The sequence below is a fragment of the Neofelis nebulosa genome, chromosome 15, assembly GCF_028018385.1.
Source record: "Neofelis nebulosa isolate mNeoNeb1 chromosome 15, mNeoNeb1.pri, whole genome shotgun sequence".
Classification (NCBI taxonomy): Eukaryota; Metazoa; Chordata; class Mammalia; order Carnivora; family Felidae; genus Neofelis; species Neofelis nebulosa.
In genome coordinates this window covers 61,655,419-61,681,850 of record NC_080796.1, presented here as the reverse complement: position 1 = coordinate 61,681,850, position 26,432 = coordinate 61,655,419, and the positions used below count along the sequence as shown (strand labels likewise).

General features: G+C 36.7%; 2 protein-coding genes across 10 annotated transcripts in view; one reads left to right on the top strand and one right to left on the bottom strand.

Moving 5' to 3' along the window:
• The window catches only part of SPATA17 (spermatogenesis associated 17), a 223,884-nt gene extending 203,834 nt beyond the window's left edge, over positions 1 to 20,050 (bottom strand). For all 6 annotated transcript variants that reach the window (XR_009254330.1, XM_058701374.1, XM_058701373.1 and 3 more), the window contains exons 1-3: positions 19,720 to 20,050; positions 8,576 to 8,665; positions 7,391 to 7,472 (exon numbers count right to left, since the gene is read on the bottom strand). Coding sequence is in view for 5 of the 6 variants with exons in the window: in XM_058701374.1 (XP_058557357.1) it covers positions 7,391 to 7,472; positions 8,576 to 8,665; positions 19,720 to 19,787 (240 nt within the window). In the remaining variant the exon portion in view is untranslated. The remainder of the gene's footprint in view (positions 1 to 7,390; positions 7,473 to 8,575; positions 8,666 to 19,719) is intronic.
• Positions 20,051 to 20,085: 35 nt separating this feature from the next.
• GPATCH2 (G-patch domain containing 2) overlaps positions 20,086 to 26,432 on the top strand; it is a 176,708-nt gene continuing 170,361 nt past the window's right edge. For 3 of the 4 annotated variants that reach the window (XM_058701368.1, XM_058701370.1, XM_058701371.1), the window contains exon 1: positions 20,086 to 20,253. In XM_058701368.1, the coding sequence (XP_058557351.1) occupies positions 20,198 to 20,253 (56 nt within the window). In that variant the 5' untranslated portion in view covers positions 20,086 to 20,197. Of the gene's footprint in view, positions 20,254 to 20,308; positions 20,421 to 26,432 lie in introns of those variants that run through there. The other variant, XM_058701369.1, reaches the window with a different exon arrangement.

The following is a 26,432-nucleotide window of genomic DNA, read 5'->3' as shown; positions in this document are numbered from 1 at the left end:
GGTAGTGAATAGTTTTGGCCCATATTGATACTAATCATCAGTTACGTTGACCATAAGCAAGACTCATCCAACATAAATCCCTGTGAATCATTTAGTTAGCAAACATTTCTATAGGCTTTCTATGTGACATTGACTGTGATAAGTTTAAGATGCAGTAAACTGAAAAGTCACCACTATTCAGTTCTCAGTCAAATAAGAGATGTAAATAAGCAAATGTATCACAGTGGGACAAATGCCTACATGAACAAAGCTACGAAGGCACACCTGATATCTCCTGTCTCCCACCATTGTACACGCAGCTTCAGGAGAGCAGGGAGGTTAATCTTTAAGTCTAGAACAGGAAGTAGGGATTTGTAGCAATGGGAGGGAAGTCAAAGTGCAAAAGGGCATTCCGGCAGGGTAAAAGGCATTTACAAAAAAATCTGTGGGACACTGCATGTTTTGGCCATCTGATTTGGCAATGATTTAATGGCAATTGATTTGGCAATCATTTGGCAATGATTTAATGTGTCCCGGTATATTTTACACAGGTGCATATATTTTATACAGGTGAGATCAGAGAAGAAGAAACCGGGACACCATGAAACACCTGACATGTCAAATGAAAGAGTGAGAACTCCATACTGTAGGCTATGGCAAGAAGGAATGTCCACATGGGAGAAAAATGATGACATTTAGGTTGAAATCAAGAGACTTTTATGAGGGGAAATGGAGGGTGTTTGATGGCTGATAGGAGATAAAGGGTAGGGAGAAGGAGGTAGTGGGGAGTCTGGGATTACTGGATTTTTGGTTGAATGGTTGTACCGTTTATCTGAATAAAGGAATACGTAAGGAGGGGCAGGTTTGGGGTATCTGAGGGACATGCAGAGAAAATCCTTAAGGGGTTAGCATGTGGATCTATACATATCAGGAACTAAGAACTTTAGGTGAATCATTTAATCTTCCTGAGTCTCCATTTTGTGATCCATAAAATGAAGATAGCACGTGTACTTTCTACTTGACAGATTATTGCTGGAAAACATGAAATATTGGATATAAAGAATTTTTAAATGAGAAATTCCTTTTCAAATGTAGGAAATTATAAAAGTCACATTCAACTCCTGACCAACCTTCTTCAACTCCCCAAACTCTCTGAGCTCCACCCCTCCTGTCTCCCATTACAACGTGCTCATTCCCAATTTCACAACCTCCTTTATGCTGATCCTAACTGAAATGTCCTTCCTGGTCTACAATCCACTAATCCCCTGAGGGTCAGTTCAAGTCTCATTTCTTTGATCTTTGGAGATTACATCAACTCCCTATGGAAGCCCTTATTATCTGTTCCTGTGTTTGGTAGGGAGAGTTCCTTTTAAATTGGCTTTCCTTTTTAATTAATTTATTTAATAGATAATGCATTCACATTGCTTAGAATTCAAAGACTACAGGAGAGTTTATAATACTAAAAGAATCTCTTCCTTATGTTTATTCCTCAAGTACCCAGTTTTCTTCTCCCTTAGGCAATTAATATCATTAGCTTTTTGTGATCCTTTCCCAGACTAGCAAATTAAACCAGTGGCCTTCGAATCATGCAGAGGTGGCTTGGGTGACAATAGAGGCCACAGGGAAAAGGTCCAAGCAGTTGAATTTCTTCAACTTCCAAAACAGCTGCACTGCTTGTACTGTTTACCATATGGAGCTAAAAATTTTGCTAAAATTTTAGTGAAGGGGGAGTTCTGTTACTAAAGTTTCAAAATCACTAACCTCTGTCACTTATTTTATAACTTAATCGGGTACTATATGGCATTATTATTATTGTATATAGCTATTAGGCCAAAAGAATTATGCAGAATAAATATGGGAAATGGTTTAAACATAGATACTACAGACTATGTGTGTGACAGTGTGTACTAATGTGTGTGATAAGATAATTAATGTAGACTTAGAAAATATTCACACCCCACTCCCCAAACCAAGAAAGTAGCAGGTCCTTTCATGCATTCTTGCTTCAGATGGCTTATGAGTGACTGTCTATATCTACCTAGCTTTGCTTTCCTAAAACCTGAGCTCTGAGAAAGTATGCTAGAATGGTAGATAGATAGTAAGAGGGGAGGTGTGGGCAGAGAAAGAGAAATAAAGGAGCAAAGATTCCACGTGCCTGGGAAGGAGCTGGGCATTAGCTTTCTGAAACAAGGAAATACAACATTTGGCATCCCTATTGCTTCTGGGAAGTGGCTGAAACTCTAGGAATAAACTTGGTGGCAGCTGTGGAAGAGACAGGACTCAAAGTACTAGGGATATCGGGATAGGGCTCTAACAAAAATTCCCATTCCCTTTATGTGGCCCACTAACAATAGAGTTGCTAAAGGATGAACACTGAGAGATCAAATCCATGGGCGAGGACAAGGGGCCTCCCCTGAATGAAGGCTCCACAAAGGTGGGATCTCTGGTATGTTAGCACTACTTAAGCCTCAAGGACTTCTGTATAAGCCAAAGGGGGGAAATCTCCAATAATGAACTTAACTTCAGTTGCCTACCAACTCAATACTACGAACAGTTTGAGAATCACATCAAACTGGGTTTGAACTTTCCTCCACTTATCAGTAACAATATGTCCTTGGGGAAATAACCACCTCTAAGATTAAAGTTCTTCATTGATAAAACGGTGATGATATTCATAGGACTGGTATAAGACTTTAGTTGGTATACACAATAAATATGTAAAATGCTTACTATAATATTTTAGTCATACTAGTCAATCAGTAAATGGCAGCTATTTTAATATCATTCAATAATTACTTATTGAGATTTGATTATGTTATTTGAGATCCTTATGTTAGGTACTGTGTACATAATGGCAAAAATAGATAAATAAATAAAACACTTATTCTAAAATAGCTTACAACTTAATAAACTTAAAAACCATCAAAAACCAATCTAAATGAGGAAAATCTCCACCTTTCCCCCCATCCCCCAAGAGCTCAGACAATTGGATCCTAAACCAGAGAATAACTTAGTGATCATACTGAGTGATACTCTTTTTTTAATTATTCTTTTTAAGTTTATTTATTTTTGAGAGAGAGAGAGAGACTGAGAGAGAGAGAGACAGAGACAGATCACGAGTTGGGGAGGGGCAGGGAGAGAGGGAGACCCAGAATCCGAAGCAGGCTCCAGGCTCTGAACTGTCAGCACAGAGCTCAATGCAGGGCTCGAACTCACAGACTGTGAAATCATGACCTGAGCCAAAGTCAGACGCTTAACTGACTAACACACCCAGGCGCCCCATGAGTAATACTCTTTTTGACCAAACTCAGTTAAGACATTAAAGTAACAAGACACATTTTCTAGAATGGCTCATTATACGAATTTTTTAAGATTTTTTTTTTTTTTTTAGCAACCCCAGCATCATTAGAATAAATATAGATTCCCAAGATGAATACTTTAACAATAGTCACTGAAATGTTTATACTTGTGTATTTGATTAAAAAGAGGTCTCAGTAATTCATAACCTTCTGACTAGTGGCTTGTGAGTAATTACAACAATGGAAGTTAAGTCAGTAATGTTCATGGAACACCATATGCATATAGGTCTACTTCATTGCTTTGTCTATACATTGATATAGATCCCCAACCACTAAAGAATAATGGGATCAAGATCCCAGCACTCCGTGAAAAAATACTTTAATCACTCAGCACTCCATGAAAAAATACTTTAATTTTTTGATCATCCCCTCTAAGCAATCTGAATCTATTAAAAGTTGGTTTGACGGAGCTTCTGCTCATGCTGAACAATTTGAGCATGAACATCACATTGATGTAAATAATTTAAAAAATAGGACCAAAAAAAAGCTCTTTCTTATACTAATGTCCTAACAAGTAAATGTAGAAGGAATGACAGAGTTAGAAAATTCCTATTTAACAAATATAAAAATTGATTCTGACCAAAGCCATCATTGAATGCTAAACCTAGTATGAAAAAGCTTGATGAGGGGCGCCTGGGTGGCTCAGTCGGTTAAGCGTCCGACTTCAGCTCAGGTCACGATCTCGCGGTCCGTGAGTTCGGGCCCCGCGTCGGGCTCTGGGCCGATGGCTCGGAGCCTGGAGCCTGCTTCCGATTCTGTGTCTCCCTCTCTCTCTCTGCCCCTCCCCCGTTCATGCTCTGTCTCTCTCTGTCTCAAAAATAAATAAACTTTAAAAAAAAAAACAAACTTGATGAGAAAGAAGATATACATACACAGTCTTGAAATATCCCCTCATTGGGGCGCCTGGGTGGCGCAGTCGGTTAAGCGTCCGACTTCAGCCAGGTCACGATCTCGCGGTCCGTGAGTTCGGGCCCCGCGTCGGGCTCTGGGCTGATGGCTCGGAGCCTGGAGCCTGCTTCCGCTTCTGTGTCTCCCTCTCTCTCTCTGCCCCTCCCCCGTTCATGCTCTGTCTCTCTCTGTCTCAAAAATAAATAAACTTTAAAAAAAAAAAAAAACTTGATGAGAAAGAAGATATACATACACAGTCTTGAAATATCCCCTCATTGGGGCGCCTGGGTGGCGCAGTCGGTTAAGCGTCCGACTTCAGCCAGGTCACGATCTCGCGGTCCGTGAGTTCGAGCCCCGCGTCAGGCTCTGGGCTGATAGCTCGGAGCCTGGAGCCTGTTTCCGATTCTGTGTCTCCCTCTCTCTCTGCCCCTCCCCCGTTCATGCTCTGTCTCTCTCTGTCCCAAAAATAAAAAATTAAAAAAAAAAAAAAAAAAAAAAAAAAGAAATATCCCCTCATAAGATATAATAAGTCTACAGTGTGAGTGACTCCACTTTAAATTATCAAAGTTAGCATCAGCTATCATGGGATAAACTGACATCATGTTCCTAATATTATGTATTGAGATGTATTCCTGATAAAAATGCATAACCTCAATCTTAAAAATAAAGACACATAATTAAACCAAAATTGAGAAGTAACTTAAAAAATAGTTTATACTCTTCAGAAACATCAAAGTCATCAAAGGCAACCACAGGCTAAGCACATTAAAGGTGACTAAAGAAACACAACAATTAAGCACAATGTAACATCTTGGAAAATATGTCCAAAAATGACATTACTGGCACAATCAATGAAATATGAATACAGTGTATAGATTAGCTAACAGCATTATACAGATAATGGTCCCCTGATTCTGATCATTTTAGTATGGTTATGGTAGAAAACACCACTCAAAAACATAGAGGTAAAGGGCATCACTTCTGCAACTTTGTCTCAAATGATTCAAAATAACTGATGACATGTATTCATAAAAAAGACAAAAAAAAAACATGTAGGGAGAGGAACAAGAGAGAAAACGATAAAGCAAAGAATATATGGGAACTCTTTGGACTATTTTTGCAACTTTTCTGTAAATCTGAAATTATTTCAAAATTTAAAAATCACTTTTTTGGGGCACTTGAGTGGCTCAGTTGAGTATCCGACTTTGGCTCAGGTCGTGATCTCACAGTTCATGGGCTAGAGCCCCACATCAGGCTCACTGCTGTCAGCCTGTCAGCACAGAGCCCAATTCAAATCCTCTGCCCCCCTGTCTCTGCCCCTCCCTTGCTTTCATTCTCCCAAAAATAAATAAATATTTTTTAAAAATTACTTTTTAGGCAGTCTGAAATGTCAGTGATGTAAGAGATTAGCGTTCCAGACAGGAAACCCATGCTAACAACTGATGAGATTAATGAGAAGCCTTTTACATTTGTTATAGACAGGAGAGTGGGTTTATTTAATCAGTTGAGCTAAAAGAATAAACTTGTCTTTTGGTGGAATTTAAGACCTTAAGTGACATATATTAATTAACTAGGAACATACAGTATTAGTAGAAGTATAGGGACTTAACTTGAGAAAATCATGTTATTTAGAGAAGGTATTATGAAATACGTGCAGGTGTAGGGACTGAAGTGACTATCTTCTAGGTTTAGCTCATAAATGTGTTGAATAAACATTTTCACCTTATTCTTATCTTTTCCTATTTACATCTTTTAATTTCACTTAGAGGCAACTAATCAAGAATAAATGAAAAACAAACAATCACAATTGAAAACAGTAACAAACCAAAAAGTAAACGAAGTAGGGTACTGGTTAAAAACTTTCTCATTTTTATCAAAAAAATATTTTTCTCTGGGGCGCCTGGGTGGCTCAGTTGGTTAAGCCTCCGACTTCAGCTCAGGTCAGGATCTCACAGTGAGTGAGTTCAAACTGCATTGGGCTCCGTGCTGACAGCTCAGAGCCTGGAGCCTGCTTTGAATTCTGTGTCTCCCTCTCTCTCTGCTCCTCCCCTGCTCATACTCTGTCTCTGTCTCTCTATCACAAATAAACATTTAAAAAAGATTAAATTTTTTTTTTCTTCATTTCCTAAAAGTCTTAGCTGAACGAAGTAGATGTTGGCATGCTATCATATACTTCTGCAAGGCTATCAGTGGATACAGATAGTTGTGGTATACTGCATTTCTTAAGGCAAATCTTTAAAATATCCCAACAGCCAATAATAGTCAAAGGTAAGCAGCACGAGGAGAAAGTGCCTTATTTTTACATTCGGTGGAACTGATTTTGGGCACTTCAATTCAACAAATGTTTATTCACTATGTTATGGAACAGGAATTTGTCCAGAGGTTGACAGTCCAAACATGAACAGGCTACTGTGCCTACTTAGAAAGAGCTCACGATCCAGAAACTAGAGGAAATCATCAACAAATAAATGCAAATAAATGCATACGCTGTGAAAGGTACTTTACCAAAAATCAAGTATCTCTTGTAGTTCGGGTACAAATAAATGAGTCATTAACTATTTTTTTTTAATGTTTATTTAATTTTGAGAGAGAGAGAGAGAGGCAGAGAGAGACAGGGAGACATAGAATCGGAATCAGGCTCCAGACTCTGAGCTGTCAGCAAAGAGCCCGAGGCAGGGCTCGAACTCACAAACTGTGAGATCATGACCTAAGCTGAGGTCGGATGCTTAACCGACTGAGCCACCCAGGCGCCCCCATTAACTCTTTTTTTAATGTTTATTTATTTTGAGAGAGAGAGAGAGAGAGAGAGGGAGCGAGCAAGCAGGGGAGAGGCAGAGAGGGAGAGAGAATCCCAAGCAGGAATCCCAGAGCCCAAAGTAGGGCTCGATCCCACAAACTCGCAATATCCTGACCTGAGCCGAAATCAAGAGTTGAGCACTCAACTGACTGAGCCACCCAAGTGCCCCATGAGTCATTAATTTCCCATGGAAAATCAGAAAAGGCTTCTCAGAAGAGGTCTCATTCCAAAATTTAAAACCAATTTTGTTCTTACATAATCATTCATTACCAATAACTTCAAACTGTGTGTAAATGACTGAAGCGAGTAAGTTGACAGCATACTGTATGATTCAAATGCTAATATATAAAAACTTTATAATATTTACCTTCACAATTAGTTGATAATGTTGTCTGCCTAAGTAACCTCTCCAACATTTTTGAATAACACTTGCTACTCTGTGTAAATACCTGTGAAAAACATACACTTATTAGTATGCTTTCCTGGAACCAGATTCACCCTTAAATTTTTTCTTAGACTATACCTTTCTATAACTCAAGAAATAAAATTCAAAGCCAAGTTTATGGTGTACTTTTAAAAAGTAGAACTATCATTCTGCACTAGAATTCTTCATTTCTTGAGGTAGAAAAAAAAGGCAGAGATAAATATGCAGTATTCCTTTTGGGCTTATGATTAGACATTTTTAAATTTCAATTATTCTCCAGTACTATTTCTTGGAAATATTTCTGCATGTACGACTATAAAACTGGTCAAAGGGACATGTTGAGAAATAAGTCGGGCACTATCGATGTGAATCACTGTAAGTACTTAGAAATAGTTCTCGAGGTCGAGAAACACTTCCTCTTTCACCTTATGTTACCCAGTCTATCCAAGCTAATGTCTTATTAATCTTCTCAATTAAAGAAAATAGTCTCTTTGCCACCATGTTCCTAGTTTGTACAGTGCCCAAACTTCAAGTCTGGCTCCTACTAGCTAATAGAAGGAACTATACATCATAATCCCCAGCTCGCCATCTGAGCGAGTTATTACATACGAGGCATGTTCTTCCTCCACCTTATCCCGGGCAGTATTTTTTGGAATTGTAAGAGACTGAAGGAAAGTTTGAGCACTGAAGATAAGCAGGGATCAATTTCTGTCTCTTTAAAAGCAGCATGGCAGCATTCCGGCATCATTTGCCCTTACATATCAACATGTTGGAGAAGACTGGAATAGCTTCCTTTTTGTTTTGTTTTGTTTTTGCTTTCTCAGCAGTGAATTCATTCCTATAAATACAAGTCCAGTCATTTGTCACATCCTATGGAATGTGAAGAAAAAATCTAATCTAGTATATTTAGGATATTGAGAATTTTTTAAAGTAGAGATACGGTCAATATAATTTAGTTCTTTGATGTGATGTGTAAGAAAAAACCAAAAGGGCATCATATAATTTATTAACTTCATTACAAGTAAAATGAAAGCTTATTTGCAATGAGCACTTACATGAATAAATTAGATTTTCTGAGGAGTATATTTTTATGATATATCTGACGTTTCTATGACAAAAATCACATACCTGAGATATGCCCGAATTCGACATCCTCGAAACCAGCTCTGGATTTTAACTGCTGCATCATACTCCTTTTTTCTAAATACATCTACAGCACTAAAAGGAAATTGTTAAAGCATTTCATTAGTGACTAATATAATTCCAAAGCAAATCAACCTGCTAAACTTAATCTTTAATTTCTTCCAAAATGATAATTATAATTCAAATATCATTTTAAATAAAATTAAAACACTAAATAAAGCATTTCAGAAATAATGAGCTATATTTTTAGAGTTAACCTTTCTCTGAGAGGTCATGTGCTATCAACAAGTTTACTTTTTTTTTTTTTTATAATCACTACTTTGCAACTTATTAATTTACCAGTGATTTTTATAAGGAAATAAAAATGGCAACGTGCATGTTTTCATTATTTTAAAAACATAATTACTTGAATTTACTATTTGAATGCCACTACACATATCAGGCAAGATTAAAATGCTTGCATATTGCACTCAATGCATCAGTTAAATGAATTGCCTCTAAGTAAAATGAATCCATCACAGAATGTCTAGTCTGGATAGAATTCTCAGAAACTCCATGTAAGTTCAAGCAGGGGGCAGGGCCATAGGGTTTAGAAAGAGACAAGAAATTCAGTTGTTAGACTGCACTGACTTACAGCAAAATAAGGTTTCGTCAAGACAGATTTCCATCTTAATCTTGCCAGTCATTCCAGTTCTCCCTGCCCACCCCTACTGCATAAAGTGATATTGCTGAAGGCAAGTACTATGCACCACAGAGGAATTTCCTTCCCAGAATGCTGGCTGGCACCTAATTAGCACTTTATGTTTGCTGAATGAATAAAGAATGGCTAATTGTTTATTTCTGACTTTTTTTTTTTTTTTTTAATTCTCTCAAAATAATGTTTCTTTGGACAGGTTTTTTGGTTTTCGGTTTTTTTTTTTTTTTTTTTTTTTGGTCATGATATGCTAGCTTAAATATATAGTTTTCATTAAATTTGTGTATTTCATAAACAAAAAATAGAAGGGGGGAAGAAACCTCAAACAATAAAATTCTTAGACAATACTATGATGTTGGCTAACAGAAAGAAAATCGGATGAGCAATTAAGCTGTCGGTGGCAAACAGTTGGAGCGGATGGATTATAGTTCTAGAGAAGCAGGAGAGTTACCTAAAAAACAGACTGTATAGGACTCACAAAAAAAAAAAGAAAAAAAAAAAAAAAAGAAAACAAAGATTATGCAACAGTCAGTGACCCAGTTGTGAAAAAGAGTAGTGGAGAAAAATTCACACCAATGAGTAAGGTGAAGAGGACACACTAGACAATTAGGAGAAGAAAAGAAAGTTTGATTATGGTTTTATGTTTACACCACATGTACAACATTATAGCAGAGACACATATAAACTATATTCTTGGATTGTGCTCCACATGGCAAATAGAATGGCCGGACGTCCTTTCCTCCACGGAGCCTTCCCTGACTCCTCAGACCACATTAAGCCTTTTTATTAAACATCTTCATAGCTCTTTATAATATTTAACACAACCATATATTGTGTTGTTTAATGATGGTCTTTCCACTAAACTTTAAAATCTCAAAGTCAGCAATCGAATCCATTTTGTCCCACATGCATTCCCGGTGGCCCCTGAGTTAATTGATGTTTCTCCTAACAGTCAACCTTTGTCTTCCCAAAGCTGCTTTCTCTCAGGGAATGGCATACCTATTACAAACATATTCAATCCCTGTGAAGACTGTCATTCACAAGTTTCCCTCACTACACTTACTCACGACACTGAAATAGTATCCCCATTTCACAGAAGAAGATACTAAGGCAGACAGAGGTATAAGGATATGTCCAAGGTCTTAATATGCATCAGAGCTGAAATCTGATCCTAGGTAGTCTGGCTCCAGAGGCTGGGTTCTTAACCATCATTGTGCCTGAAGGAGAAGAGAGGGAGGAAGGATAAAAACAGGAGATAGAAAGTAAATAAAAAGGAAAAAAAAAGAAGGGAAAGAAAGGTAAAAGGAAGAATGCAGGTAAGCCATTTTCAAATATAATATTAAAATTCTGTGGCATAAAAGAGCACCAATCTCCTTAAAACAAAATAAGCTGAGACTAAGATGGAAAAGACATCACGATCTAGGGCTAACCACCAAAAATTTCTGATATACCAAGTGTTGGTAAGAATTAGTGGAAGAGGAACTCATTAAATTGCTGGTAGGAAGTAATTCAGCCTTTGAACACAAACAGAAAATTTTTGTTTATATAAATGAGAAACTCGGAAAACTTAAGGACGTTAAATAAGGAAGGGAAAAATAAGGCGCAATTACAAGAGACAAGTACTTTGCATTGTCGTAGAAGTTAATGGAAGGGTATCAGGAAGAAGGACCATGACTGACTAGTGTCAAATACTGTGAAGAAGTCATGAAAATAAGGTCAATGTTTCAAGGAGTTGCAGGGTCGGAGAGAATCTTCTGTTTTCTCAAATCTTATCCTAGCCTGTAAGAGAGGATGTGGTAGTGCAGGATATGAAACATCATTCATGGCAACAACAGAGATGATCCAGCAACACAGTGTCCAGTAGAGCAGGCAATTCAAAGATGACAGAGTGGGAAAAAGGAAAGAATAATTGTACTCGATAAGGCTGATGTGAAGGAGAATTCATGATAATGGTTATGTCTCATGGTTTCTTAACCCTGTTTAACCATTAACATTTAATATGATTATAGATGTTTTCTGTTTTCCTTCTTTTTAATATACTCTATTTAAATTACCAAAAGCACTTGCTTTTCCTCCCCCACCAACAATCAACAAGTGACTGCTTTTGCAAAACAGGTAGAAAAAAATTGAGCAAGATTTACAGATACACCTAATACTTCCTTTCAACTAATATATAGTTTGATCCTACCCTTTACTTATATAATTGTCATTAGAAATGTAGAAAATAAGCAATCAAATGATCCATTTTGCTTTCTAATCTCGCCTGGTATTAATGCTAACATGTAATACATAGTCAAGAAGAAGATTAAATTCTCTCTTTTGGAGTTATAAACACTAACACATATAAATATAAGCACAGATATTATATCATACTAATAAGAACTATACATCTTAATTAAAGGGAAATATTTTAAAAAATAGTAGTTAATGTACTGCTACGTTTTAACTTATATGCTGTAATTCGACTTCTATACACATTTTTCTGTTGCTTTTCTTTTAACCGCTTAAAAATGAAATTTACAGATACTTGGGTTACCACTGGGATGCTGAATACTCATACAATATGTCATGAACTGCTAGACTTTTTATGTTTAAAATGAAAAATGTGGGTAACACTTTATTTTAATGGTATATTAATTAGTTCCAAATTACAATGAAAATCCTATAGCAGTGAATAAAATATGACATCTACATGAATTTGAAATAAATTTATTATGATCAGTATTATCACAATGAATACTAAATGAATTAATAATGATGAAAGACCAAAAGTATTACCAGGAATGTAATAAAACATTGAGAAAAAGCTGGAAGTTTCCAGTCACTTCATCATCAACTAGAAATAAGTACTATAACCCTGGATAACACTATATTCATGTGTATCATTAGTGGCTAGAAATTAATTGACAATAAACAGAAAATGAAAAAATGTGTAGTTAAATATATTTCTCGTAATGTGCAAAAAATACGCATTTTATATATCATCTTACTGTGATAGTCTGACCTATGTGTACTAGCTATTGAATAAAAACTAGATTAAAAACCCAATCATCTTTGCTTCTTATTATCATATGAATTTTAGCTATTTTAAATACTAGGAATAAAATTCCAGTATTAGCTGACCTGTATTATAAAATATATTGATTATGTAAAATAATTTTTGCATATCATTTCACTGTTAGGTGTTAAGGATGTCAAGCTCCTTAAAGGCAGAAACTATGTTTGATCTATACTTTATGCTTTAATTATCACTCATGTGCCTAATAAGAGGTCAATAATTACTTGTTGAGAAACAGAACTACATTTTAGAATCTAGAAGCCATGTTTTGATTTCATTAATGGTCCTCATTATTATTTCACAGCTCAATGAATAATGAGTCATAAATACATATGTATTAGATCATAAAGTAGGAGTTAACATGCAGATTTATAATGTATTTGCAAAATGTTTTATTATTTACTTTCCTACCCTTTCCCTCTACCTTCTCTTCATTTCCTGAACAATTAAGTCCAAAAGAAATTGGCAGTGGGCAAAGAAACCAGGAATCTGTGGTAGAGGGGACAGGAGTGTTGGGGGATGGGGAGTCACATCGTCCTGGCTAAGCCTTTGTAGGCTAAGATGGACATCCACAGGAAAGCGCAGCCTGGGGTAGGATGTCACAAACTAAGAACAGTGTTCCTATGGAGAGAATGTCTAAGTGTTTAGGTGTCGAGGAAAGGTGAAGAAAGTTTCTACAAGGAAGGGCAGCCAGAACAGAGAATCAAAACCCAAGAATGATGAAAAGAGTACCCAGTTTGACGAACAGGTCCAGCATGGAGAGGTAGAGCCCACAGTACATGAAAAGGGTGTCCATAAAAGAGAGGGCAGTTATGGTGACAGGAGTTTGATTATAGAAAATTGATCAACTTAAGCAATATATTAAGGATAATGAGAGCCCAGTTTCTCAGTGTTTAAAAAAAAAAAAAAAAAAAAAGGAAAGGAAAGGGAGATAAACTAGAGTGAATCACATGGTGCTGGATTTGAAATGAAATTGTCAATGCAATCTTATGGATTTCAACACACACATGGGTAGGTGGACAGACGGATGGATGAATAAAGTACGGACGTAAACTGCATGCAAATGCATACATGCACATATTTTCTAACTCTGTCCACTTAAGAAAATCTGAGAGCAGCAACCCAACAGCAGGGCACTCATTAAAAGAAGCAAGGGCTCCTTGAAGAAATAGATGACTCCAGATCCGGGGCAGGAAAAGAAAAAGATGAGCCTGGAACCCATTTTTTTCTGTGTCAGAAAGCAAGAAAGCATTGCGATGATCAGGGTACAGTGATAAGCTTCTAGTGGCTCCCATTGTGAAAGAGTGGGACAATGGTAGCATAAACATAAGTAGTAAAAGTGATGTTAACCCACTGAATAGGAACCAATGAGTCCATAATGATGTGCATAAGTAAATAAATACATTGAAAGTTTGATGAGGAACGGAGTACATGCACAGCTTCAAATTACTTGCTTTTAAAAAATACCTACTGGGGGCACCTGAGTGGCTAAGTCATTTAAGCACCCAACTCTTGATTTTGGCTCAGGTCATGATCTCATGGTTCGTGATTCTCTCTCTCCCTCTCTTTCTGCCCCTCCCCAGGTCACAATCTCTCTCTAAAAATAAACAAACATTAAAAACAATATACCTACTAAACACAAAGTGGGGTGGGGGAAGAGAACATTATAGTAGAGGGGCCTAGCAGAAATTATCTTGGTCAATGATCCAAATAAAGACTATCACTAATGAAACAAATACAAATTATGTAGTACCAGGTAGAATATATAAAAAAGATTATGGCATCATTTCTGTGATATTTCTGCCAAAGATACATAACCTGAGTCTAATCAAGAGGAAAAAAAAATCAGAATGATCCAAATTGAGTGAAATTTTACAAAATAATTGATCTTCAAAAGTAGTAAGGTTATGAAAATCAAAGAAAGACCGTGACAATGTTCCATATTAAAGATAACTAAGGAGATAAGACACTTAGGATTCTTTTGCTATAAATAACATTATTCCAACAACTTGCAAAGCTTGAATGGAGTCTGAAGATTAGATGATAGAAATGTATCAATGTTAATTTCTTGATTTTCACAGTGGAATTATAGTTATACAATGTCTTTAAGTGGAAAAAATTTGGGGGACAATGGGCCATCAGGTTGCAACTTACCATCATATGATTTATGAGAAAAAAAACCCTGTATTGCATTAGAACTTTTTACAAGTTTCAGATTATTTCAGTAGTTTTAAATACCTACATGCATGTATATATGTGTATACATGTATATATGTATATATATATATATATATATATGTATATGTGTGTATATATACACACACATACAGGAAAGAATGGCATCTCAAAATTGTTTCATTTTATTCAAATAGTTTTACAGTTTAAAATAATTTTGACATTTAAAGTAGACTTAAGATAAAAAACTATCATGCATAAAATATTTATAATGATAAAAAGGTTAATTAATTAGGAAAATATAATAATCCTAAGTTAGTATGCACCTAATAATAGAGCTTCAAAATATGTGAAGCAAAACCTGACAAAACTAAAGGGAGAAAGAGACAAATTCACAGTAAGAGTTAGATATTTCAACAGGCCTCCCTGAATAATTAATAAGACAACTGTATAGGAAATCAACAGCAATATAAAAGACCCTAACAACACTTATTAACCAATTTGATCTAATTAACTTCTATATACTGCTCTACTCAACAATATGTATTTGTAAAGTCTTCAAGTTCACTAATGTTTTATTTGCAGGATTTTAATCTGATGTTAAGTCCATCTGAATTTTTTTGTTTCAGATAATCTGCTTTGTATCTCTAAAGTTCCATCTTCTTCTTATTTCCATTTAACTCATTATGCATATAGTTTCCTTTAAGTCTTTATGCATGTTTTGAAAGCTACTTAAAACACCTTATATGCTAATTGTATCATCTTTGTATTTCTGGGTCTGTTTCTACTAATTGGCTGTTTTTCCTCCTGGGTGTAGGTCACAGTTTGCTATATTTTTGTCCTACTACTAATTTAGGAACAGATGCTAGACAATATGAACACTATGCTGTTGAGTTTGAATTTTGTTCAGAAACTACTGCCACGCGTAAAGTGGGAGTAACTGTCTAGATAACCTCATTTGTTTCCTTTCACTAAGAGATTACAATCCTACACTGTCTGTTGTAACAAAATGTCTAAAAGTAATTTTCCACATATTTTGTTCAGTTTTCTAATTTTTCACGGTGGCAAGGCAAATTTTGTATCAGTTACATCTTCATGGTCACTTATTTTATATGTTTAATTTTGTGTTTTCAGAAGAAAACTTTTGCCTTAGGATATTTTTTTCCTATTTATTTACTGTTTACTTTATAAATTATAATGAATACCCAATATTTAACATAAAATTGTAAACTACATGGAAAAATACAGAGAAAAAATTAAGATACCATTTCAACCTTCCCTATCTTCCAATTCTCAAAATCTAATTACTGTTAACAGTTTTTTATCTATGATTTCAGCTCCTATGTCTCTCTGTATGCATAAACATTTCATACCAAATGTATTATATGTTTTCTGTGAGCTGTTTTTTTAAACTTAATTTGTCTCTGAATTTTTTATGTCATTAGGCATAAAATTTTTCACTTTCATTTATTGTTTTAAAAATTGTACTTCTTTATTTTAAGAGAGATGGAGAAAGCACAAGCAGGGGAGGGGGAGAGAGAGAATCCCAAGCAGGCTCCACACTGTCAGTGCAGAGCCCCATGTGGGGCTTGAACCCACCACGAAGCTATGAGATCGTGACCTGAGCTGAAACCAAGAGTCCACCACTTAACAGACTGAGCCAACCAGGAAACCCTAAAATTTTTCACTTTTAAACTGCTACGTGGGGCGCCTGGATCGCTCAGTCGGTTGAGCGTCCGACTTCGGCTCAGGTCATGATCTCACGGTCCGTGAGTTCGAGCCCCGCGTCGGGTTCTGTGCTGACAGCTCAGAGCCTGGAGCCTGCCTCGGATTCTGTGTCTCCCTCTATCTCTGCCCCTCCCCCGTTCATGCTCTGTCTCTCTCTGTCTCAAAAATAAATAAACATTAAAATAAATAAGTAAATAAATAAATAAATAAATAAACTGTTACTTAATATTCCATCATGTGTATATGCCTTAATTTATTTAGCCAGATTAGTTACAAATATATACAAGTTACTTTCAGGGTTTGGTTTTTTTTTTCCCCCCTGTTAGAAATAATGCTTTAGGGGCACCTGGGTGGCTCAGTCTGTTAAGTGTCCCACTCTTGATTTTGGCTCAGGTTATGATGATCTCTACAAAGTCGTGAGATCAAGCCCTGCATCAGGCTCCACACTGGGCATGGAGCCTGCTTGAGATTCTCTCTCTCCTTCGCCCTCTGCCCCTCTCCCGTTCATTCTCTGTCTCTCAAAAAAAAAAAAAAACAAAAAAAAAACAAAAAAAAAAAACAACTTTTTAAAAAGAAGTAATGCTTTAATGAATGCTTTACAGATAACCCTGTACTTAAAACACTTTTGTGTACAAATTGTGTACACAAGGTATTTCTACAAGGTCAATAGATAAAGTAACATGTATTTTGATGCTCTTATAGATCGAATTGTTTTTATAGTTTCAAATTACAATTGCTCATTGCTATTACATAAAAAGGCCATTGATTTTTGTGTATTGTGTCCTACAACCTTGCTAAATTCACTTATTTCTGGATGTTTTTGTAGGTTACTTAGTTTTCTATGCACAGGATCACGTTGTCAGTGAACAAAGCCAATTTTGCTTCTTCCTTTGCAATTTTTACAACTTTAATTTATCTTGCAATACATAAAACTGGTAAGGAAAGTGTGGAATGTTCAGTAAAGGCTTTGAGACAATTTCTATACTAAAAGTTAAGTCCCTATCTCACCTGATACATACACACAAACACAACTGCAGAGTGAAGAAAAACGTAATAAAACTTTTAAAATATTGTCAGTAAACACAGAGAATTTTCTTATAACCACGGGTTGAGAAAGACCATTCCAATGAAGGCAAAATCCCCAGAGCCAAAATAATAGATTGACAACTTTGGCTACATAAAACTTAAAAAACTGAAAGATAGCCTGGTAGGCAGCACTGCGAACATTAAACATATGCCACTGTCTTTGAGACTGGGTGATGGGAGAGACTGTGGGGAGTTCCGAGGTCACTAAAAAGACTGGCCTCTGGAGTAATTATCACATAGGCTGGCAGAGTGGGGAAAAACTGATATTAGAAGCTGGATAGAGAATGACCTGCATTACCGTATTAATGAGATTATTCACAACACTACTGTCTGTGATCACTTACAAGGTGGAAAATGTACTAATGAATTTTTGAAATGCACAAGGAGATGTGTAGGAAGCAAACTCAAAGTGCCTATTGGATTCTTTTAACTGCATGGAATTAGGGGTATCCCATAAAACTCAGGAACAGCGTTCATCTAGATTTAACTAGAAATACAAGTACAGTTATTCCTTATTGTTTCTATTACTTCTTTTGCTCCTCTTCCCCTATCTTGAGATCTTTGCTCTAATTTAATCTTCACTTGATTTCAGAGAGTACTTTCTTGAGTACATTTCCTCCAATAGGCTATATGGATGACATAACCCTGAGTCTTTATATATCTGAAAACGTCTTTCTTTCATCAAAAAAAAAAAAAAAATGAATAAGAGCTTTGATGGGTTTAGGTTTTTTTAGATATTGCCTTGAATAATCAATAATTATTGTCCTTTTTTTCTCTTAGAAGTCCCTGTGTTGCTTATGAACCAATCAGTGCTTCTTTCTTCGTTGGCAAATAACTTTTTCTTGTCTGTCTAGATTAGGAGCTTGTAAAATTGTTTCTGTATCCTTGAAATTTTGCCAGATAACATCTAAGAAGTGTGTCTTTTAAAAAAAAAAAAATCCTGTCTCATACTCAGAGCCCTCTCCATTCAAAGCCATATTCTTTCTCCAGTTTAGGAAAGTTTTCTTCTACTACTTATTAGTCATTTATCTTCTTCCCACTCCCACTCCCAAATTCTGCAGTGACTATCATTCACATACTAAATCCCCTGGATATGTCTTCCATGTTGCTCTCCTAAAACATTTACCTCTCACTAGTGACTTCTCTATTTTTAAATTCATTTACTATATTTGTAACTAGAAACGTTTATTTTTTAAAAATTCATTCCAGTAACTTTTTTTCCTCTAATTTTATTTCTGTAAAAGTTCTCATTATACCTGTATTAAAGTTTACACCTATGCAGACCATTAATTCTAACTCTACAGTAGCCACCTGTTTTGGTCTCTTGGCTTCATCTCCTCCCATCAAACCAACATTACTTTGAATAGCTTGTGAATTTTTTCTATATGAATCTCATTTTCCTTCCCTCATGCAAAGTGGGAATAGATACATAATTTGTTAAGGATGTTTAAGAAATAGACACATACCTAGTTCCTTTTCTACAAAGTCCCCCCACACACATTTTTTTTTTTTTTTCAGAATGGGGCCTCACAGGAACTCCTATGAGAATGCAGATTCTCTGGCCATAACGGAGACCCAGTGAATCAGAATCTATATTCTAACATCATCCTCAAGTGATTCTAATGTACACTACAGTTTACAAAGCGCTGATCTAACCAATAACACATGGGAAATGGCAATAATTGCTTAAGGAAACTGCCAGTTACCTTTTTTCACAAATTGGTATTTTATACGGCCTTTGTGCCCAAAGCTACAAACACTCTGTTGTTGTTTTTATTAGGCGAACATTGGAATTTTGATTCTTTCATGATCTTTAGAGATTTCTCTTTATACTGAAAACATTAATAGTAATAATAAATGAAATGGAAGGAATGCCAGCCTATTCTCATCACGGCCAGAATGGTTTAGATACTGTCACTTCGGGAAGACAAATGAGCCATGGAACAGTTGAGTTCAATGACATCTGTGAAACCATGGAGGTCCAAATCCCCAGGCAAACGGGAGACACAACGGAGATCACCCAGCTAGAGTGCCTGGGTGACCCCAGTCATGGTACTAAAACTTCAACAGGGAGGGCATGGGTTTCATCAAACTGTGGAGTGATGATGTCCCAGAAGAATACTTTATTCTGCAATTGTATCTATAGTGGGCAGTTTCCTAAGCCATCTCAAGCTAATAACTATGTCCTCCCTTTACCGCCATCTATAATTCCTCTGTATGGTAACACTACTTTTAAACTTGTGGTTAAGTTTGCGGCCAACAAACGAAGCGGGGAGAAGTGCTTGGTATTTACTGATTCAGGGACTTTGTTAATAGGAAACTCTTGCCGAGGAACGCCTGGCGAGGGCGAAGCCAGCCCTCTGAGCTGTACCCCAGTCGACGCCTTACCTGTTCCTGAAGTAGTACTGGTGTGCCAGGAACGTCGACCGAGCTTGGAGCCGAGCTAACGTGGCCATAGCCTCCCGGCTTCTGCGGGAGCAACTGTGTTACTATTGGTCTCCATGGCAACCGGGCTAAACCATAAAGCTAGTCCCGAGGGCACAACTTTTCCACCACTCCACTTCTATTTGCCACTCTGCTTCAGTTTGCAGAATACTAGAAAGACACTTAAGAAATTTTTCGTAGGAAAAGGTTCCAGTGATTTGCCTCTATCTTTTCTGTGAGTTAAAAAGGAGGAGATTACAGGCGACGAAGGCGGTGCGGGGAGGAGAGGTAATGGTTGCTCCGGGCATCCGGTTTCCGCCTCCCGTCTGCTTCCGGAAGCTCAGCTCAAAATGCTGAACTGCTTCTGGAAGTGGCTGGTGCTGTGGTAGTTGGAGTCTGTTCTCGGGCCTGAGCCTCGAGGCCAGGCTCCTGGGTGTCGTTAATGTTCGGGGCCGCCGGGCGCCAACCGATCGGAGCTCCAGCCGCCGGGAACAGCTGGTGAGGCTGGCGGCCCTGGGGATGGGAGATCCGGAGAGGGTGTGATGGCCTGAGGCCGCCGGACCTGGAATGGAAGGGGGAGGGAGTTGGGGATGGATGATCTGAAGACACTTAGGCCTTACTCTCACTCGTGCCTGGGCTGGAAGCGATTTGAGGAAGGCGTTGAGGTGTGTGCTAAAGATGTGCGCAGGAGTACGGTAAATGCTTGCTGATTGCCCAACCCTCTACGATATTTGGGGAGTAAAGCTGTCTATACTCCAAGAGCAATTCATTTCGTCCCTGATTGTTGACAAGGCTAGGGACAGAAGAAACTAACTTAATATAGATCTTATCCCCTCACGTTCCTTTTTAAATGTACTAGATTACAGCAGGTGTCTTGGGGGATCAAATCCCAGAAATCTAGAGTTCTGGAAGTTTAGTACTAGAAGACACCCCACTCACCCCTCTCTTTTCTGGAGTGGGAGTGGCCTACCTGTTTCTGCCCCTTGAACGGTCCCTTTTAGTTCAAATGAGATGTGTATGAGTGTTCCCTAAGAACATATAAATGCCAGGATTTTAGGTTTGGGGTTTGACCAGGGCTGCGGTACCCCCATCACCAGTGCCACTTTGAAATAATATATTGCTTTGATTTTTCAAAGTGCTTTCACAAATTCATGCACTTTATCTTTATGACAGCTCTGATAGGAGATTATCACGGGCACAGAATTCCTAAGTGAGTTGTCCAAAATTGCCATGGACATTTTAGTCCTAGACCTAGAAGCTGGGTTTTGGGTTTCTAACTGAAAGCTCTGCAATGCCAGGCCTATTTTTCCCCAAGCATACGTCGGACAAGCAGTGAAACAAGTTTCCCACTGACAATTTCAAGCATAAAGTATTGAAAAATGGGTGACCTGTGGCCGAAAAACGTCCATTCTTAGATTCTGCAATGAATGAGGCACGCTAGTAGTCTGTGATCTCAAAGAATTCCTCTGCGTCCCTTATCGCTGAAAAGTTAAAAGAATATCTTGCTTGAAATGTTTTGAATGAGATTAGATCGTTCTGTAGTTCATTTTATAATGGTTATACTTTTAAATTCTGACATTTTCCAGTGAGAAAGCTGAGAGTACTTTCTTAAATGAGCCATATTTTTTTTTAATGGTGTGTGCCATTAGCATAACATAAAACACTTGTTACATGTTTAGTATTTTTAGTTCTGACGGTTGTATGTACTGTAATCACCACACAAAACAAGATATAGGACATTTCCATTACCCCAGAATTCCCTCCCCAGGCATCTAATAGGTACCTGTCTTAATGTTTCACCATTCAATACCTTGTTAAGGGAACTAAACAAAATGTGCTTTATAGCTTGGTCTGCCCTTGTTGCAGTGATACTGATTTGTAGGACAGAGGACTATTTAATAAAAAAAAAAGTATGACTCTTCCAACTCCTTCCTCTCCCTTTCACCTTCTCACCAACTCATAGTTAGGTACCTCTGTATAATACAGAGAAACCCTCCTTCAGTTCTCTTAAAATGCTTATCTTCTTTTCAATTATCGGTGTAGAATTCATTTTTTTCTTATGGCCCAGAGGATAACATAGTGCTTAGCACTTAATCATTCTTTCTTAATGAAACTCGGAAAAATCACGCCTGATTGGCCAGAATGAACACTTTCCAGCAAACTGGAACCTTAATTTTCTAGTTTATCTGCACAACCATTCCCTTATTGGAAAGGTCTCAATGGAATTTTCTTTTTCATTCATTGATCAGACGTTTACCATACTGTGCACGTAAGTTTGCTCTCAGTAACGAAGCCCCAGTGCCGCTGGGGTTGCTACTACTGGTTGATTCCTTGGTGCAGAGTTTTATGTACATATATCTCATGTAAATCTTTTGAGGTGGGTGCTGTCATTTTTTTTTTTTTTTGCATTTTAGAAATGGCAAAACAGGAGCAAATACAGCTTAAGTAACTTGCCCACGTACCATGTTTGCAGTGTGATGCGGGTATACCTAGAACAATTCTTCTCCATCCTCGTATACGTCCTATTTGTCTGAATAAGATACAATATCACGGGAATATCTAAACGGGAAAGACTATGCCCGGATAGGTTAGCCAGCCTGAATTCCTGTTGTATATACCTCCCATCTTGACTTCAACTTTTTCTCCAATGTCGAGATTAGATTTTTCAAGTTTTAGGCCCCAAAGGGGTAAATAGTAGATGATTTATCGACCCCTTTAACAATTTGTTTGAAAAATAGAACTGAGATTATATTTTGTAATTTACTGCTACAGAAGACAAGTTGTATACAATTAAATAATAAAAATCCTCAGGAAATGAATATATCTTTTGTGCAAATTATTCTTGTAAGTGGTTTATATTATATTTTTATAAAATCGTTATACCTGAGAGTTTCTATCTCCTTTTCCTGACTCCTCGTCCACACACAATTTTGAAATTAGGGGCCAAAAAGCATAAGTATTGTGTCACTTATAATGTTAACCTGCCTTTTAAAATTTGATTCATTTAATGGATAAACCACATTTATAATTTAGATACACTTTTATTACATTTTACCTTATTAGTGATTTATATTTAAAGTGAATTTCTGGTTTTTAAAATTTTAAAGGTTGAACTAACACGTTTTACAATTAAGTCCTTGATAATGTGAATATTGAATTACTGATATATTGAGCCATACTGTTTGTTTCAATGTGTGTGGTTTGCTTTTTTTTTTTTTTAAAGACCTTAAAAATATAAACTGTTTATTCTAGATCATTTCCTTTTTTCTGTAGTTTCTTTCTTATTATTTGGATTTTCTTTGGGTCCAAGAAATGGCAGAGTGGAAAATGTGCATTTTTTAAATAACTGACTTTTTTTTTTTTTTTTTTGTCTTTTATCTTGAGATCAATTCTATACTGTCAGGTTTGTTTGAGTCAGGTTTCTATTTCGGCAATGAGGGATCAAAGCAATGGCCAGTGTGATTTTGGCCAAGTAACCCATTAATATTAGTTTAGCTCTTTAGCGTTTTTATTTATGGCAAGCTGGAAACCTTTAAAACATCTTTGATAATTTGTCCTTTACCACCACATTTGCTCTGCTAGAAAGGTAGCCAGAAAGTTAAGAGTATCTGGCTTGTTAATGTGGCAGAAACTTTGAAATCAGGGTTGTCTAAATTTTTAGTGAAGCCATATTTTTCCTGTTTTTTTGTTCAGTCATTCATTGGTTTGTTCACCCAACAGATCTCTTTTTAAAATTTATTTATTTATTTATTTATTTATTGAGAGAGACCGAGAGAGAGACAGAGTGTGAGTGAGGGAGGGGCAGAGAGAGAAGGAGACACAGAATCCTAAGCAGGCTCCAGGCTCCAAGCTGTCAGTACAGAGCCTGACGCAGGGCTTGAACCCACACAGTGTGAGATCATGACCTGAGCCGAAGTCAGCTGGTTAACTAACTGAACCATCCAGGTGCCCCCCAACAGATCTTTTTTAAACATCTGTTGCATGTCAAGCATTGTGCCAGGTACTTGTAATTAATATTCAGTTGTCTTCATTCTTATTCTAAGAATTCAGAATATATTATATATTCAATAAATATTGAATAGTTAGTTACCATGTTTGAGCAATGAATGAGACTCCTCTCGTCCATATTAGAAACTTGCCTAGATGTGCTCTAATATATGCATGTTGACAAGAATTGGAATGAATTATTTTTTAGACTCTAAGTTATTTTTGTTTGTTTTAGACTTTGACTTTATGTCATTTACACAACTTCTTATTCAACAATTTGTGTTTCAAAAGTGATTAGAGCGTAAAGTTTTGAATGACTCTTGAAGTTAAATGAAGTTAAAAACAGAAGAACCTTCAAATTTAAATAGCAAATGAGCTTGCCTTATTAACTCACTATTTGGAAAGTAGAAAAAGACTTTTTTCTAAAGCCATGAATGATTTTTTTAAATTTAAGTTAATTTTTAATTTTTGGCCTAACTGCTAGGGTTTGGAGGAAAGAAAGCTTTCTGCCTGTTCCTGTGGTAACAAAAGTGACCAAATAGCAGGTTCCAGCGGCACCTCCAGTCAAGTTCAAGTCCATGGAACCTTTGCTTCCATTGGCAATGAACTTTTCTGCTTGGTGGAGAACCTGTGGCTCCTAACTTGGTGGAATGACTTTCTTTAATTTATTTTTTCTTGTATCTATATATTATTAAGTTAGGAGTCAGTCAGAAATGCGGCATTAATTTTTAGTTGTTTTTTTTTTTTTAATATTCATGAAAATCTTTGAAGAGTGCATGAATGTCTTGAAATGATATGGAAGATTTTTGCTAATGTCTGTTATTCCCCCCTCTTCCCATGAATCAGAGTGGTTCAAGAACTCAGAAAGGGTAAGGTCTGTGCTTTCATTATGATATCCTCAGGATTCATAAGGTGGTTACACCTTAAAAGCAGAATGATTTGATATTTCAGTGACCACATCATTCATGTACAGAGGTTGTTAAAAGATGAAATAACTACTCTCACATAAGTATTCACTCTCATCCCACAGAATCCCTTCAAGGTAGAAAATATACCATTTTTATGATGAATAAACAGTCTGAAAATAAGTAATTTGTTTAGGGTCCTATAGCTAAGGAATAGAGTCAAATTTAGCTTCCACATTCATAGATTTGACTTTAAAGCTTGTGTTCTCTAGTTTCCTCCCAGCCTTTTCCCCTACCTAGAGAATTCTGGTCCATGTGCATTGCCTAATATTAATGTAAAGTTATAATTAATTACTTACACGTTTCATAATAAGTTCCCCTAACTCCACGCTACCTCTTTCAAGAAGAGAGAAAAGGTTACTTCTGATTAATGGTTTAAGTTAGGTAGGTCAAGGAATTTCTAAACTAGCTTAAATGTTAACATTTAATGTTAGGGTTATTCTGTATTTCCTAAGAAATATTTCCCCAAGGTATATAAAAGGAGATACTTCTTTTAATCATTTTAAAGGTTACTAGACTGAGATAAAGACTTATTTTGTCAAATAATGTTACCATTAAAGAAGGAAATGCATAAATTCCTATGAGCAGTAGAAATTTTAATCAAACAAATCATATTTTATTGAATTAGGCATGAAATTTAGCCCTTGATGTGGCATCTTTTTTTTTTTTTTTTTTATGTTTAATTTATTTATTTTTGAGAGAGAAAGCAAGCATGAGCAGGAGACAGGCAGAAAGAGAAAGAGACAGAGAATCCCAGGCAGGCTCTGCACTGTCAGCAGAGTCCATCGTGGTGGGGCTCAAACTCAGGAACTCTGAGCTGGACGCCTAACTGACTGAGCCACCCAGCCAGCCCTGATGTAGCATCTCTAAGGCTCCTGTTTGCATGTTTAGGCACCGATTGTCATGATCTACACTATTATGTGTTAATTTGAATGTGTATTCTTTAGCTATTTACTTTTATGACCAAACAACCCTTCCTATCTTAAGCCAAAGCTAACATGAATATCAAAACATGTAATTCCAAGACTATTTTCTTAAGTTTGTGATCAGTCATAGCATACATTCATCAGCATAGCTCTTGACTAGGTATTCCTCCTACATTGTTTTTGTACACATTGAATTTTTATTCGTGCAGAAACTAACAATAAATGGCTATTTCCTTAACTTGCTAGAAGCCAAGTAAGTAGTTGTATTTAGCAGTGGGCGAATTCGTTTTAGCACTCCACTGCTAGAGTTACTTAAGTTTGTAGAAGAGATAATCCTGTGTTTTACAGAGATGAAGAGGAGAATTTTACCATGTATTAGATGATAAGGAGCATTTGATTTCTTTTTCCTTACCTAGATATTTGATAGCTGTGGTCAGTCACTTTTTTGTTACACATGGAAGATTTTTATTTGTTTTTAATGAAATTGTTGGGTTTATGAAGACACACATGTCTATCATCGTATTATGTAGTTATTTTTATCAGTGTCCAGGCAAGGAAATTATTCTCTAATTTTTCTGTACATGCTATATTTTATCCTCTTAGGAATAGTAGTTATTGCTAATAGAGTCTCCAAAAAGGAAAAGTCATTGATGGAGTAATTGGCTGTCAGTTTTTGGGGGGATCAGTTTTTCTGGGCTTTCTTGGGCTTCTTTGCCGTGCCTCCCTGTACATTGTTGACTGCTCTTTGAGAGCCCTTGATTTGATTCATCAGTCAACTGCTAGTCCTGTGGGAACATGT